Source organism: Primulina eburnea, chromosome 8 (genome assembly GCF_022965805.1).
Source record: "Primulina eburnea isolate SZY01 chromosome 8, ASM2296580v1, whole genome shotgun sequence".
Lineage (NCBI taxonomy): Eukaryota > Viridiplantae > Streptophyta > Magnoliopsida > Lamiales > Gesneriaceae > Primulina > Primulina eburnea.
Window position 1 is genome coordinate 34,610,451 of NC_133108.1, and position 17,311 is coordinate 34,627,761.

The following is a 17,311-nucleotide window of genomic DNA, read 5'->3' on the forward strand; positions in this document are numbered from 1 at the left end:
ATAATTTTTGCCATTATTGAGCACAAAGCATTGGCAACCAAACACATGGAAATAAGATACATTAGGTTTACTCCCTTTCCATATTTCATAAGGAGTCTGATTGTGCCTTTTGTTGATCATTGTTCTATTTTGCGTGTAGCATGCAGTGTTGATTGCTTCTGTCCAGAAGCGCTGAGAGATGTCTGCATCTGCTAGCATTGTTCTAGCAGCTTCTTTAAGAGTTCTGTTTCTCCTCTCAGCTACTCCGTTCTGTTGAGGCGTTCTGGCAGCTGAATATTCATGATGAATTCCCTGTTCATCTAAATATAGCTCAAGAATTTTATTAGTGAACTCAGTACCCCGATCACTTCTGATTTTGATAATAGAAGAAGATTTTTCATTTTGAATCTTTTTCAGAGGCTTGATCAGGAGGTTACCGGTTTGATATTTTCCAGCAATGAATATTACCCAAGTAAATCTAGAGAAATCATCAATAACAACAAGGGTGTATTTCATTCCCCTAAGCTCATGATAGGGATTGGACCAAATAATTACATGTGCAGTAATTCCAAACATCTTGAAGTTGATTTACTACCTTTATTCTTGAAGCTGGATCTGATATGTTTTCCAAGCTGACATGAAGAACAGACATAATTCTTAACAAAATTAATATCAAGCAAACCATCAACTATGTTTTGCTTCTTGAGATTTTTGATTGACTTGAAATTCAAATGATTCAATCTCTTGTGCCAGAGCCAATGCTTATGAGTAAGAGAAGCCACTAAACATGTTGGAACAGTAGCATGATCTAAGTTCCATGAGACTTTGTAAATGTTGCCTTCTCTCTTTCCAGTTAATACAGTAGACTCAGCAGAATCTTTAACTGTGCATATGTGCTTTTGAAAAGATACAGAATAACCATTATCACACAGTTGACTAATGCTAATCAAATTATAACAGAGATTCTCAACCAGTAGTACGTCATTGATAGTTATGTTACCATAGATAATCTTACCTTTACCCACGGTTTTACCTTTTGAGTTATCTCCAAAGGTTATCTTAGGTCCAGTACATCTCATTATTTCAGAAATTACATCTCTTTGTCCAGTCATATATCTGGAACATCCACTGTCCAGATACCATGTGGAGCTTCTTACTTTAGCTTTCTTCACCATTTCCTGCAAACACAAATTTTAGTATCTAGTACCCAATCTACTTGGGTCCAAGCCTTATTAGTCCCTTAGGAACCCACATTTGTACAATTTTCGGTGCTTTTGTACTTCGGGTATCCATAGAGGTGTGTGCAGCAGATGATCTTTTATTTCTAACAGTATGCATATCAGGATGTTGTTTTTCCCTTCTGTTTGTGAAGTCTAGCCTGTATCTCTTCTGAACAGGTCTAGAATTATAGTACTGATAGTTTTTAACTTTCATAGAGGGTTGTCCTCCTGAGTTGAATCTTCTACTGGATCCAGCACTCTGGTGAACTTTTCTCTTAGGTTCAACATATCCCAAACCATAATTCTTTCTTCTATTCATCTGATTTACATTCCTTTCAACTGGAACAGTTGGTACTTCAGGTTCATATACCACACTGGATTTAACAAAGTGAATGAATTTCCCTTTGCATTTATACAGTTCTGGCTTGGTACTAGTTTCAGAAGTGCTTTTATTATTGCTGAATCTGAGACCACTTCTATCTCCGGATTGCTTCTGCAATTCTTGCATATTTTCCAATGAGACAGAAGACTTATTCCAAGCATTTACCAGAATAGACAGCTGCTGATTTTCAGATCTCATTGTCTGGTAATCTGCCTTTACTCTTTCATTCTCGGTTTTCAACTTACTCATATCCACTTTCAAATCATTGCAGCTATTCTCTTGCAAGCAAGTGAATTTACAAACTTGATTTTTAAGTTTAGATTTTCAATCTTAACTTCCTCGAATGAATGAGAAAGTCCCGAATACTCCCCTACCATGTCATGCAATGCTTTAATTAAATCAGTTCGTGTAAATTCGTCAGAGTCAAAGTCGAATACCTCTTCAGATGTCGAGTTTGGTTCAACATCCGCCATAAGACATTTGATCTCTTCTGCATAACTTTCACTGGAATGACTTTCTGAGTCAGATGACTCAGAACTGGAATCCGCCCATTTAGATTTGCTTTCTTCAGCAATCATCGCTTTGCGGTCTTTTCTGAACTTCTTGTCATTCCTTTTGTGCTCTTTCTTCTTCTGGTCATATTTCTTGGGCTTTGAACAGTCAGGAATAAAGTGACCAATCTTTCCACAGTCGAAGCACGCCATATCACCAGGTGGTGATCCTTCTTGAAGTTCTGATTAGGGTTTTTGTAAGCTCGGTGATTCTTCTTCATGAACCAGGAAAACTTTTTTACAAAGAGAGACATAGCGTCATTGCTGATCTTTTCAGCAGTCTTTTCAGAAGTACTCTCAATAAATGTAGCAGGTACTGCTTGTGGGATGACTACAGAAGCAACAAGGGCCTTGGTTGGTAGGTTTGTTGATGGCTCTTCTCTGCTTTTCACTTCTAGCTCGAACTCGTAGGCTTTTAAGTCGACGAACAAGTCATGTAGCTCCAACTTGTTTAGATCTTTAGAAACTCTCATAGCCATTGTTTTGACGTCCCATTCCCTAGGTAAAACTCTCATCACCTTAAGTGCTATTTCTCTATTGCTATGCTCTTTACCAAGGGCAGAGAGTTCATTAACCAGGCTGCTGAAACATTCATCAAACTCATTTAGAGTTTCTCCAGCCTTCATTTTCAAATTTTCAAACTTCTGCATTGCTACAGACAGTTTATTTTCCTTTGTCTGCTCATTTCCTTCACATATTTGAATGAGCTTTTCCCAGATTTCTTTCGCAGTAGAACACATCTTGATTTTACTGAATGTGTTTTTATCAAGAGTTTTATAAAAAATATCCTTCGCAATATTGTCGAGATTAGCTTTCATTTTATCTTCTCTGGTCCATTCGTTTCTTGATTTTTCAACCATTTGTGGTGCACCTTCAGTAACAACAATAGATGTATTTGGCTTTAAGATCTTTAATGGACCGTCTGTGATGACATACCACATGTCATCATCTTGGGCTGTAAGATGAGCTTGCATCCGGATCTTCCAATCATCAAAATCTTCTTTCGAGAACATGGGAACCTTGCTAAAATGTGCCATAACTGTTGCAAATTTTCAGAACAAGAGAAATCTGATCTGATACCACTTGTTCAGGATCGATGTAGAGTTTAGAGGCGGGGTGAATAAACTCTTCTCCTTTGATGATAGTTTTTGCAAAGGGTGCTAGAATCCTGTTAGAGATTTGTAGCTGTTCCATTTCAATAGTACGTCCACCAGAACACAATGATAAGTGCGGAAACAACCCGGTGGAGTAGGGTTAAAAACAGTAATAGTAGTAGGCAATAAAACAATAGTTGTTTCTGGAAGTTCGAAGATAAAATCTTCTACGTCTTCCCTTCTTCTGTTTCCAGAAGATATCATTAAAAGACTTTGGATTTTACAGTACAACACTTGTACACACCCACTTCAGCAGGGCTTATCTCTTGCCTACTGAAACTCTTAGTAACTAATCATAAAGTGACTCAGTATAACAAAATTCTGGAAAAGACTCTTTTCCAGTTTACGAACTCTTATCAAAATATAGTAAGGTGTTTTGCTTGAAGAGATGAAGAAACAACAGTACAAGATGATCTCTAAAGATCATATGTAAAATATGAAGCGTGTACTGTTTTTCTGCAATTTTGAGCTTAGAAGATGGTGATTAATTCGCGGTTGCTCAAAGTAGCGTTGGATAGATAAAAGATCAGTGGTCATCTTCAACTGGTTTTGATCCATATATATAGATAACTTGAATCCAACGTCTATAATAAAAAACGGCACTTTTGGTGTCTGAAAGAAACAACTTTATTCCTTAAATGGATCCTGCAAAAAACTTTCAACACAATCAGTCTTGTTACTTACTAAAATGAGTAAATCGAATTAAATGACTTGGTACAACATTTAATGGTGCAAGAAATACTTATACTTGATAAAGTAACGGTAACATTTAAGATTACTTCCGTTAGCATAGAAGACGTCAAGTTATCCTAATTTCAGACTAGGTTTTGCCCCTGGTTATCTAAGTTCTGAAAACTTAGTCCTGCTTTTATATTGTTTACTGGTTTTAACTAACAGCTTGCTGGTTTTGATTCGTATCGCCACAATAAATTTAGGTCTAACAATAAGTTTTTATACTAATAAAAAGTTCATTGATACAAATATTTCTATAGTTTGACATGATTTATTGATTTGAGCATATCCCAATTGCATCTAATATAACAAATTATTGATAGTGCATAAACATATTTATCAAAGAAAATTATTGATATTGCATAAATATATTTATCAAAGAACTAGAAGTTCTTGATTAGATCAATAAGAAGATTATTGAATCAATTAATCAGAAGATTATAAGATTTTAAGAATTCTTATATATTGAATTGTTAAATTTAGTAACATTATCAGTTGTTCAAAATTGGACTGAATCCCTAACTTTTTGGAACAAAAATGTAAATATAAATGTGGGTGCACGACTAGCAACTTGATGTTTGCAGAGATATCTACTGAAGATAATAATTCCCAGAATATACAATCAGTAAAAATAATTTTGTTGATTAATTATCAAATACCTTCAGTCAACTATTGAACCATTGATTTTGAAAAAATGTGCCAGATTTTAGGGATGTGATAGTTGTCTGCAACCATTATTGTAGACATTATGTCAATAATTATTGTTGATATTGTCTTGAGCTAAAGTTTATTATTAAAATTATTGAGTGTGCGAAAAAAATTCACTATATTGAGTCTTTAGGAGAGATTGAAAATATGTTAGTTATGCTGAAGTATCTTGAATCAATAACAGTGAGATTTTTATGACGTAATATCAATTGTTATTTTAGCAAAACAATGTTCTCTAACATTGAGGGGGAGGAACGTGAAGTTAAATGTGTATCAATGGAATGTATTGTCTTTTTTGATCAATTCATATGAAATATAAAATGAACCGAAGTTCAAAATTTATTTTTCAAATATATTCTTTGATATAATGTGTTAATAGATAAGATATATTATTTAGCTCTTATAATTGTTCAAGTTGAACAATTTATATTTTCTCGTCTGCTGTAAATGTAATTGGTTTTTATATAATTGTTCTAGTTGAATAATTTGTGTTTCTGGTCTGAAGCGCTATAAATCTAATTGATTTTTAAATATAAAAACCAATAACGTCTTCAAATGAAATTATAGAATAACTCAGATTTCAAAATTAATGAGATTGATCATCCTGGAGAGATCGTGTCATAAATAATAATAAAATCTTAGAAGAGGTTGGGTGTTTGAAACATCTAAAATAAATTGATGTCATCCAACATCATATCATAATTTAGTTGAAAATAAATCTAAAATACGTCAGAACCATCGTCCATCTATAAATTCAGTAGATTTTGTACCTGAAAGTCGAAACTAAAATCGAGGAGCTTAATTTTTTACCCTACATTTGAAAACCATTCACCCACAATAAATTTCTCGTTCCCCTAGTTAAATTTAAAATAAAAAAAACAATTATAAATACAAATAACAACAATAACTAAAGTGGGGTAGAGCTTAAATTAAAGTTGAAAAAAAAAAAAGAAAAAAAATAATGGAGTGAGGAAAGAAAACAGAATCTCAGATTGCACGTTTCGCCATTCAATTCGCCTTCGATTTGTTATTCGGTGCACACATTACGTGCTAGTACGATTCGTATTATTTTACCAAAATCAACTGGAAATCCAAATTTCTATATTATATTTATTACAATATATATATATATATATATATATATATATATATATATATACACACATATATATACCCGGAGTTCCCCCAGATTCTCTTCCTCTATATCCCTGATCAATTCCCTGCAACGTCCATCCACACTGGCCCAACCCTTCAATTTTCCAAGGGCAGTAATCCGCAAAGATTCAATCTTTCTTCGCCTTTGGATTTGCAGAAGGGTCGCTTTCATCCGCACATACTAGCGAGCGATAATTCCTGTCCCAGATTCTTTTGCGCGTATTTGATTATAATTTATTGAATTGGGTTGAAAAGGAAATACTTTAACGTGCATGTGTATCAGTGGGCGTATACTCCCGAAATTGAATAGATTATCCTTATTCGGGGAAAAAGATTGAATTTTGGGCAACCCAATTGAGAAATATTTGTGGGTTGAAATGGGTTTTCTTGGTGATGCACAGAAAGATTGTAGTGATGGTGGAGGAAAGTGTGTTTCTGGGGGTTTAAAATGTCTCGTGAGGAGAAAACAGGTTGATTGTTCTCATTCGAAGTCATCTCCCTCCGGAAGTGGTCATAGTCAATTGGCCAAGGCTTTGACTGTATCTCATCTCATTGCCATCGGTAAGATCATTTTCTATAATCATCTTTTGGTCAACTTTCTTATATATTATTCTGGATTTTGAGGTGTCTGGGTTTGTGACTTTGGTTCGAGCTGTATTTGATGGTTGTATTTTGAGGTGTTTCTGCAGTTGGTTTTCTTCTCATCCATCAGTTTCACATTTGATTTCTGGTGGTATGCTCGTGTAGTTTAATATTTTCATTTGTTGTATGAAGAAGGGAGAGTTTTGTTTCTGTGCTTCTCAACTCTAATCCATTTTCTTTGCTTGGAATGCGTTAGATTGCGTTCCTGAAGTTAGTGGTTATGTTTTAATGATATTTATGTGTTTTGTAATTAGATTTTTCTCTTCTAATGTTATTTCATTAATTTGCTGGAAGTGTAAGGAGACTTTTAATTATGCGCTTCAGCTTTCTATCCATTTTCTTTTTTTGAAATTGGTTAAATTAATCTCATAAGTTTATTACTTCTGATGATAATTTAATATATTTACTGTTCTAGTGATTACACATGAACCCTGTCATCGAATTATGTTAGAAGTGCAGTAATGTGAATAGTGGACTGATTTTTGTGATCTAAATCTCTTTTCATCATATTTTGTAGGAGTTGGTGCAACAATTGGTGCTGGGGTTTATATTCTTGTAGGCACCGTCGCTAGGGAGCATTCAGGGCCAGCACTTACCTTTTCCTTTCTTATAGCGGGAATAGCAGCCGCCCTTTCTGCTTTCTGTTATGCCGAGCTAGCAAGTCGATGCCCCTCTGCTGGAAGTGCATATCATTATTCTTATATTTGCATTGGAGAGTGGTAAACTCCGTTTAAATCTGACTCACCGCAGTTTGATTAATGTCTACTTTTTAAATTCAACTATGATTTTAAACTATACCATCTCTACTTTTGCCAGAGAATATTTTTTCTTTCGTTGCATTTGATTGTCTTTTACTATTTCAATCATATCGAGTGTGAACTATTTCATGGTAACGGGTCTACAGTGTTTTCTGCAATTGCTTGTCGTTTCCTTAAGAAATATATTGTTTGTTGTACTTGTTTGTATTCTTCTATATGATTTGAGGATTGACTTCTTTGTGAACAAAACCCGTCCACTGGAAGCCTTCATTTACTAGTTTATTGCAAACAATTTGACTGATAAATATGCTGTTGGGTTGTTGATTTTAACACTTTTTTTGTTTCAAGCAGTGTTGCTTGGTTGATTGGTTGGGCATTGATATTAGAATACACCATTGGAGGTTCGGCTGTTGCTCGTGGCATATCCCCTAATCTGGTGCGGTACATCTGCATGTCTTTAAGGTTTTGGATTAGTATTTGATGGCGAATCTTTTTTATTTTATCACTTATTTCCTGCAACAGGCCATGCTTTTTGGAGGTCCAAATAGTCTCCCTTCTTTTCTAGCTCGCCAGACTCTTCCTGGGCTTGATATTGTGGTTGATCCATGTGCAACAGTCCTAATTTTTGTGGTCACTGGGCTTTTGTGTGTGGGAATCAAGGAGGTCTCTTTATGATATTACTGCTTCATTGCATTGGGCTTTCCACCCATGAAGTTTTTGGATTTCCAAATTAGTATGCAAAATAAAATGTGGTTTTTATGCAGAGTACATTTGTCCAAGGAATCGTAACTTTAGCAAATATATGTGCCATGATCTTTGTCATTATAGCTGGTGGATATTTAGGCATTAAGAGTGGATGGCCTGGCTATGAACTTTCCACTGGGTAATCTTTTTTATATTCGTTTGCGATTTGCATTTCTGTATTTCTGTTCAATTTATTTATTATCTCTCCCACATGTATGAAACTGTTCGCCAATGTTCCATTTTCGTTTAGATATTTACCCTTTGGGGCTGATGGGATGCTTGCTGGTGCTTCAACAGTATTTTTTGCATATATAGGATTTGATGCGGTCGCTAGTACGGCAGAAGAGGTATATACTAATATCAATTTGAATTGGTTGAATTTAAAATAGTCAAAATATAATGAATAGAAAACACAACACAAAGAAGATCAACGTGTTTGGGTATTGAAACTTACGTTTATAATGCACGGAGGGCTAAAATTCTTATTAGTCTCTCTTTATTACAAAAGTAATCATCTCCCCTTTATGTCAGCGAAAATATCTTTGAATAAATATGGTAGGTCAGTAGGGAATATTCTTATAACTACATCCCACTGTGTTATTTGATTTATAGTAGTAGTATCATCCTGACAGGAAAGCTTGGCCATAATTTTGCTCCCACTGCAGGTGAAAAACCCTCAACGGGACCTACCACTGGGCATTGGTTTATCATTATCCTTATGTTGCATGCTGTATATGCTAGTTTCTGCGATCATAGTCGGTTTAGTACCCTATTACGCAATGGATCCTGACACTCCCATTTCCTCCGCCTTTGCTAGCCATGGAGTTAAGTGGGCAGCGTAAGTTGTTTATGTCTTTGTTATCACGTTTATGTTAATTTTTAGGCTTAGTTTTCATTTTATCATCTCCATTTGTAATTATTATTTATTTACTTGAAACGCAGTTATATTGTAGCTGTTGGAGCTTGTACTGCTCTTTGTTCAACGTTGATGGGGTCTATCCTGCCACAGGTAATAAATATTCTTTTGTTTTAAATGAATGTTAACTCTCTACAAAAACATTTTTCTTTCTTTTAGTCAAAGTTTTACGGAAAGAGTCCTATCCTTCTTTTTGAGAAAATTGTGGTATTTATGAACTCAACTTGAAATCGGAAGGTTTCTTACTGAAATGACTGGTCAATAGAAACTAAAGTTGAATTTGTTAAATAAAGTTTCTCTTTCTGACTCGTAACATATGAAATATAAGAATCTATTTGTGTATGTCAGCCACGAATTCTATTGGCAATGGCTAGAGATGGACTGCTGCCATCATTTTTTTCAGATGTCAATAAAAGCACTCAAGTCCCTGTGAAAGGCACCGTAGTAACCGGTTTACTTGCTGGAGCCTTGGCATTCTTCATGGATGTAGACCAGTTATCGGGAATGGTATGCGCCTTTGTTACTCAGCAGAGAACTTCATTTGAACCGAACTGGCTCATCAAATTCTCTTCTTGTTTCCTATTTTCCACTGAAATTTTTACGAGGTCCTGATTACTGAAGGTTACCTGCAGGTTAGTGTTGGCACACTTCTCGCATTTACAATGGTGGCAATCTCGGTGCTGATACTGAGATATGTTCCACCATGATGAGGTTCCTCTTCCGGCACATTTTCAGGAAGCAATAGATTCAGTTTCACTGCGTTACAACAACCGTAGTAGTCCTGGAAACACCGATGTGGAGAGCACAAAAGGTCACGGTATATCTTCGGAGAGCAGTGTTCCACTTTTAGCAGATAAAGAAACCGTTGTTGAATTTCCTCTGGTAGAGAAAGCAGCAAGTAAACTCAACTGTAAGTTTTATCCTATGCTAGCATCTACATAATTCTTGATGGGCATTTTGGGAAAGTTGTTGCCAACCCTCCCAGCACCTAGGATTGTGAGATGAGTCTTGTTGGCTCATGAGGCTGTCGAGCCAGATCATATTAAGTAGAGTTGTGTATTAAGATTTTCCAAGTTCAAGTTTGAACTCAATATTAGTTATTCATTAGCTTGGGAGGCAGCTCACAAGCTTAGAGTTATTTTTATATGGTTTTTATATTAATACGATAAATAAATGCATTTTATTTATATATGAATGTAATAAGATTATATTCTACATACATACATACATATATACATACATACACATATATATATATATATTTATATATTATGCATTTAATTAGTATATAAAGCTTATGACTGTATTCTTGAGCTTAATCTCGCTGGCAAGCTAGTGAGATATTTTGCAGGCCAAACTCAAGTTTCCTAGCTTTTGGTTAGAAATCTTGATCTTGACTTTACTAAACCCAAGAGAGAAGTCCGGAGCTTGAGCTCCAGCTTCTTTATTTTGAGCTGGAACTTAATTTCTTTTTAATTGAGCTCGATTTTAGTTTCAACTCATTTACAACTATACTGAGGTCCATGAGACCGATGAACAAGATAGTTGCTTCAGAATCAATTGGGTGCTTCATATTCCTCCATTCCAATCTGTTGATTGATTCAACGTGATTGTCTAGGTGATGATTCATTTTTCCTTCTATTTGTTGCAGTTATTTTGAGTGAAGGAAATCGTAGGCAGATTGCTGGTTGGTCGATCTTGCTTACATGTGTTGGTGTACTGGTTCTAACTTCAGCAGCTTCGAGCATGAGCCTTAACAGGTGTGCTTAAGTTGTAAGAATCATCATTTTCTTTACCTTCTAATGCTTTGTATACACACTACTAATCCGATTGATTTAATTTTTATCAGCTCTCTTCGTTATGTACTTTGTGGGGTTGGTGGTTTTCTTCTTCTGTCTGGCCTGGTATCACTCACCTGTGTGGATCAAGATGATGCAAGGCATAGTTTTGGGCACGCTGGAGGTATTTTGGCATATGCAAATGAATGTTTATTATATCTACTTCTCTAGAGCTTTAACCAGAGTGGCATTTCTCCTGAAAATTATCATTGCATACATCTCTCCATCCCTTGAGGTTATGAAAGATCATATAGAACCCTGAAATGCTAACTATTAGAACTCAGTGGATACAGGGGTGAACCTAAAGTAACAAGAGGTCTGATTTCCCTCAGCATGAAAAACTTGATATTTTATATACGATATTTTTTAGAAATTTAAATTTGCCTCCCTTCAATTACATAAGACCACCACTTTGGCTCTCCTCACCCTCCATCACCCTGTTTCGCCCTTGAGTGCACAAGGCTGCTGCTCTTGTAGCGATGTGTGGCAACGACGAAATAGCGTCATGGTATTTAAAAGATTTGAGTTTTATCGATATAATCAATTATACCTGATAGTTTATCGATAAACAATAGTTCTATAATTGATATCAGAGTCAAGTAATCATTCACTTTCCCGTGTGGAGTTATCGATGGGGAGAAGAGTGTAAAGTCATGTGAATAATTTTATTGACATATCATTATCAATTGAGATGTACTGCTTTACTGTTTGTGTTATTTTAAAATATCATTTTAAGTCTGTGTATCTGTAAATGAAATACTTGTTTGTTGTCTCTCAGGTTTCATTTGCCCGTGCATTCCACTGCTACCTATCGCCTCCATACTCATCAATGTCTACTTATTAATTAACCTCGGGTTAGTATCTGTCAATTTCTCAGCAGTTAAGCGCAAATTCCCTCCCAAGTTTTTCAGCATATAAGCTTAAAGAATCATTTCTTCATGTCATAATCTTCATGCAAAAAAAAAAAAAAAACTTGTTTGGGAGCAACAATTGCATTTGCTGACCTGTGTCATTGCCTATGTAGCCCAACGATTGAAACATAACTTTTGAGTTTATAAAACATTTGAATATCATTGTTAGAGACAGTTGTAGTTTTTAATATAATAACTATCTCTTGATTAATTTGATTTTAACGGCATTTATCTGCATTCAAGATCTGGTACTTGGATCCGTGTTTCAATATGGCTGGTGGTAGGAGTATTTATCTACATTTTCTATGGCCGGAAGCACAGCTCGTTGCAGGATGCAGTTTATGTCCCTGCAACTCTGGTCAATGAAATATACGAGACTTCTTGCATCTCCGCCGTAGCTTGACACCATTTACCACTAAAGCTACGGATTCATTACAATTCTGTAATTATTCCGATATCCGAGGTATATTACGATTTGAAGCTGGATTGCCTGGATATAGAAGATATCGTCCAGTGTTTTACATCTCAGAAACACTGCGTATTCCACTGATATGGTATTTGGCATATCATTGCATGATATGATCTCAGGTTCTTTGTAACATAGTGATTAATACGTAGTCGAATCAAATATAGGAGAAGATAGCTTAAAGAAAATGGATTGAGAAGAATGATAGCTTATGCGTTTGTATATATGTATTCTTGTTTGAATTATTTGGTTGGAGATATATTGTATTAAGATTGTACATATGTATATGGTCATGGACCATGAGACTTGTTTAGTAGTTTTTGATAAACTTGATTGAATCAAATAAATTTAGCAGGAAATCTTATTTTAATTTGGGAAAAATTATTTTATTTTCGAGTTCAAGCTCATTTATTTGAATTAAATTTTTTATATATATTTTTTTAACATAAAAATTTGTTATTGAGCACCAGAAAGAATTGGTTTGGCTGATTTATTTATATTTTTAATGATAACGTAAAAGAATGGATGCTAAGAGAATAAAACTAAGTTTCTTGTTTTGTAGTTTTTCTCCTTCCATTAAAATCTCCCAAACAAACAAATTTTTTTACATTGCCTTACTAAAATGTATGGTAAAGCTTTTTTGTCTTACGTAAAATGTTATTTTTTTAAAAAAAACCTCCCTTCCTATTTTAAAGGTGTAAAAATTAGTAATTGTTTTAAAATTATTCAAAATAATATCAATTATAATTTAATTTTATTTCTTTACAATATATATGTTTTTTAGAAGTAATTTTTTTCCAATTTAGTTTAGATTATAAAAAATGTATGAAAATATTTAAATTTACAGGTTATCCATTATTTTCACATACAACTATGTTCAAAAACTGCTACTATCGTGAAGGGCAAATAATTCATGTTAAAATAGCAAAACTTTTGGATATAATAAATAATATCTAACATGTAAGGTACTGTAATTAATTATCCGGTAATTTTGGCATAATTTGAATAATTATTGAGTTGTAAATTAAAATAATTAATTATACCAAATAAATTCAAGTAGTGTGTTAAAAATATGTATTTTAGTATATCGGAGAATTTAACGATATAAAATACATATAGAGTTTAAATAACACACGAGAGTAAAATAAATACAGACCGAGATAGATGGGCTTGAGTTACTATTTTAGTAACCAAATACACAATATATATATATATATATACATATACATACACACAATTTACCAAATAAAAGAAGAATCAAGAAACGAGAGAGAAGAAAGAAGCTTTCCCCAACTTCATTCCCGTCACTTGTGTAGCGGCTGTGGGAAAATCGCGATAACTCCTCCGTCCGGCGTCCAAATCTCAATCGGTCTGAAGGGGTGTCTTCCTAACATCCTAAGCTTCGATTTAAGTCAGAAATCGCGAAGTTTGAGCAAGGATTCGGGTAGATCGAAGCTGCTGTTCCAGTGCTCTGTTTCTATGCGAATTCTTCCAGTTTTGGCTGAGAGTTTTTAGGTTGCTGCGATTTTTGTAGCTTTAATTGGTAGAAATGATCTAAATAAACTTTGTAGGGCTTTATGTTAGCTGCTCATAGCCGCTAGAATCATCAAATTTCGATAATAAACAGATTTGATATGATTTTTCTACCAAAATGTGTCAAATCGAATTCTGCAAGTGTGTTGTGCATGACACCTACTGTAATTCGATTTTTTGTCAATTATACACTCGGATTCTGGGTTTTTGGTTAAAAATAAAGTTGTAGAGCTATGTGTTGTCTTCGTAATGATATAATATTTGTTGAATTCCATTAAGAATTGAGCAAGTTATGCTTGTTTTTCTGGAACTGCTCAGTGTGTGTGATTCTGTCCGCGAATACGTAAGTAGCAGTGTGTTCCTGGAAATTCTGAGAATAATATACTGAGATTCTGAAGATGATTTCAACTGGAGAAACTTAGATAATTGAGTTATCTTTCATTTCCAATTGGCGGATATTTATTTGAGTTAATATTGAGCGAGATATGAATTTTATGCTCTTTTGTGCCAAATCGGACATTGGTGTGGAATGTAGTTTTCATGATCGGCTTATTGTGGTTTTGTTTAGGCCGAGAGTCTTGAAGAGAAGTTGATATTGGAGTTTCAAGTTGGTATATGTATGTTACAGCTCGGTAACATACGACGGTAAAATATAAATTATGTTTAATTGCCATTCTGTGTTACATTGATCGGGTGTATGGCTTGTTGGCTGTTGGAAATTGTTAAATGTCTTCGTTGCGATCTATGTTTATTATTGTGACATATTATTGGCATTTAGCATCGTACATACTGTTATGACATTCATATTGAGCCCTATCGTTCTTGTTAGCTCATTGTTGATATCCATTGTTATCTGGCACTGTTGTTTATCTCGGGATCATTGTGTGGCTGATAGGCCTATACACATGAGACCGTAGATGTGATTGAACAATCCCGTGGTTAGTGCAGCCTTTTGAGGTGAGCGCTGGGATTGTGTCATCTAGTTCGTTTTGTTGTGCCATCCTGTTATATCGTATCAGCTGTATGGAGGCCGAGTCAGGGGTGTTATTCAGCACAGCTTGGCATACCTCGCATACTTGGTAGGGCAGTTTAGCTGCATGATGATGTAGCTCCCCTGCGTTGTTGCTCGAGCATTATTTCAGTTGTTATCGTACCGTTTGTTGGCTCCTGTTATCCCGGTTATTCGTTGAGCCTTTCATGCATTGCATATTACATTTTATTATATGATTATGCATGATTTATGTTTATTGTTGTTATTGTTGAACTGTTTCATACCAGAATCCTAATCTCAGTTGTTTACTGGGGGGGCTGCTGTGGTTGCTATTGGGCACCATGGTAGATCTCTCGAGTCGTTTTGCAGCATCAGGCCGAGGTTCCGCCAGTGGAGCTCGGGATTGAGGTTGGATTGCTTGGTTCTGTTCAGTGGAGTCTCCCAGTTGGTCTATATGTATGTCTTGAGTTTGTTCAGTCTTGTATTGTAGTTTGTTTGCCGGGGAGATGCCCCGTGTATCTGTATTGATATTTGGTTGTTCTAGTTATGTTCTGAGTCGACTCTGTGATTTTAATGATCAGGCGTGTATTTGGTAAGTTTAAATTCTGTTTAGTCCTGGCTAGTGCGGCTATAGGTTGTTTAACTTCGGTTTTTGATTTAATGACTCTAGTTGGAGTATATTTTGATATAAACTGCTGTTTGAGTTTTCGGGATGTCCTACTTACGGGGAGGTTATGCCGAAATTTTTCTAGGCCCTGAGGTCCGTTTTAAAGTATTTTAAACCTTTTTCCGCTGCAGCTTTAAGTCAAACCATTATTATTTGATCATTAATTGTCATTAGAGTAAATGAGCCTCACATAACATGTCTTTAAAATAACATTATTAATGCTAAAATCTATAACAAAGAATATCTAAAAGTTAATATATTAATTGTCCCGCTGAAATGTTCACTACTTTTAAACTTTAAAACGCTACTAATTTTTATTTATATAAAATTCGACACTTGCAATTTAAAACACGCAACATTACCAAAATCCAAAAACTAATTTAACATTTAAAATCTCAAGTACACAAAAATTCTTAAATCGTCAATTAACAAAAATCCCACGTCAACCTTTAACATGATCAAAACTAACTTCAAAATAAAGCATAAAAGTTTCTAATTAAATCATTCTCAAAATCTTTATTTCAAAACTTCAACTATCAAGCTAATGCAGAAAATAATGTTCATTTAGAGTGTACTATCGGACTCGATCCACATAAACTTCAACGCTTCCCTCAATCTTATCCTCACCTGCAACTATTCAAACCTAGTGAGTCTAATGACTCAGTACTTTCTAATTAAACATGAGTAACAAATAGTACATATACATGCATTAAAATCATACTTCTATATAAAATAATCTAGCGTAAATTTGTAAGCAAAAATGAATCATAAATCGTCAAATCATAAAAATTTCCATCATTTATCATTTTGGGTGAAGTTTGAATCTTGAAAGTGACTAGTTGTATCTTGTGGTCGACTGATCAGTATTAGCTCACTATTGTGCATTACGATCGTTGGGCTCTCTCTGTCATCTTATCCCGTAAACGGGCTCCATCTGGGCCTTCTCTCTCTCAAGATATTACCAATAATCATATATCATATCATATTTGTCACAGTCAATTCACATCCTTCAAAATATTTTTCTTTCTTTTTTATTCATACAATATCATATCTGTTGGAACTTTTCAAGTTCGCAATCTTAATTTTGATGATAACAAAACTTGTTAATTTTTGTTACTAATAATCTACCTTAGTGTGCAGAACCTATGATCATTCACGAGCTGTTTCCATTGCAAGCTAAAGATCCAACTGATCGCACAAACTGAATCAGTCTAACTGATTACGTCAATTGAGCAGTCCAGCTGATTGTCCAGTTGATAGTTGGTTCAGCAGGAGAACCTCAGAAGCATGACCAGCCAAAGGAGTGTTCAACTGATTAAGAAACCCAGCCGATCAGTTCAACTGAACGATAGTGAAATCAGTTCAACTGACGATTCAACTGACTTAACCAGCCCAACTGAAGATCAGTACAGCTGACCAGTTCGGAGCATCAGTCAGAATCTTTCAGTTATAGATGAAGACAAACTCTTTCAGTGGATTCTAGCTGTGTATGAAGTTACAAAGCCATTGTCCAGTCAAAGGACAATAATAGACGTTGCGTCAGAACATTAATGACAAAACGTTTCAGAAGGGCAGTCGAAAAGTCGAGACACAAAGTCCAAGAAACGAATTCAAGATGCAACTGATACAATAAATGAGTCTCACTGTACGTTCAGTTTTTCTGTCTATATAAAGAGAAGATCAGTGAAGATTCAATAAAAAGAAGTAGAAGAAAAAGACTTCAACACAAACGAGAAAGAAAAGAAAGGGCACGCACATTGCACATCATCTTTCAGAAGAAATCATCCCAGAGGGACACTTTAACGTATTATCTGCTTAGTTTAGAAGCTTATTTCCCTCAGTGTGTGAGAACATCCTTGTTTAGTTATCACACACGAACACTCTCAACCACTCAAATACACTCTTGCACAAAGACGTTAAATTTGTGTATGTAGTCTTTGACACATAGACGTTAAAGAAGTGTT

General features: G+C 34.9%; 1 protein-coding gene and 1 long non-coding RNA gene across 2 annotated transcripts; both read left to right on the forward strand.

Moving 5' to 3' along the window:
• The first annotated feature begins 5,905 nt into the window (after window positions 1-5,905).
• LOC140839427 (cationic amino acid transporter 2, vacuolar-like) lies at window positions 5,906-12,526 on the forward strand. The gene is given in 15 exon segments (XM_073206122.1): window positions 5,906-6,442; window positions 7,041-7,242; window positions 7,633-7,717; window positions 7,804-7,944; window positions 8,046-8,164; window positions 8,276-8,372; window positions 8,691-8,863; window positions 8,968-9,034; window positions 9,290-9,448; window positions 9,574-9,645; window positions 9,647-9,851; window positions 10,593-10,701; window positions 10,791-10,903; window positions 11,558-11,633; window positions 11,934-12,526. Coding segments are annotated over 15 exon segments (1,962 nt in total). The 5' UTR covers window positions 5,906-6,258; the 3' UTR covers window positions 12,094-12,526.
• A 1,161-nt stretch (window positions 12,527-13,687) lies between these two features.
• LOC140837901 (uncharacterized) lies at window positions 13,688-15,254 on the forward strand. The gene is made up of 2 exons (XR_012119504.1): window positions 13,688-14,306; window positions 15,029-15,254. It is a non-coding gene; the product is annotated as an uncharacterized lncRNA (long non-coding RNA).
• Window positions 15,255-17,311: the final 2,057 nt, after the last annotated feature.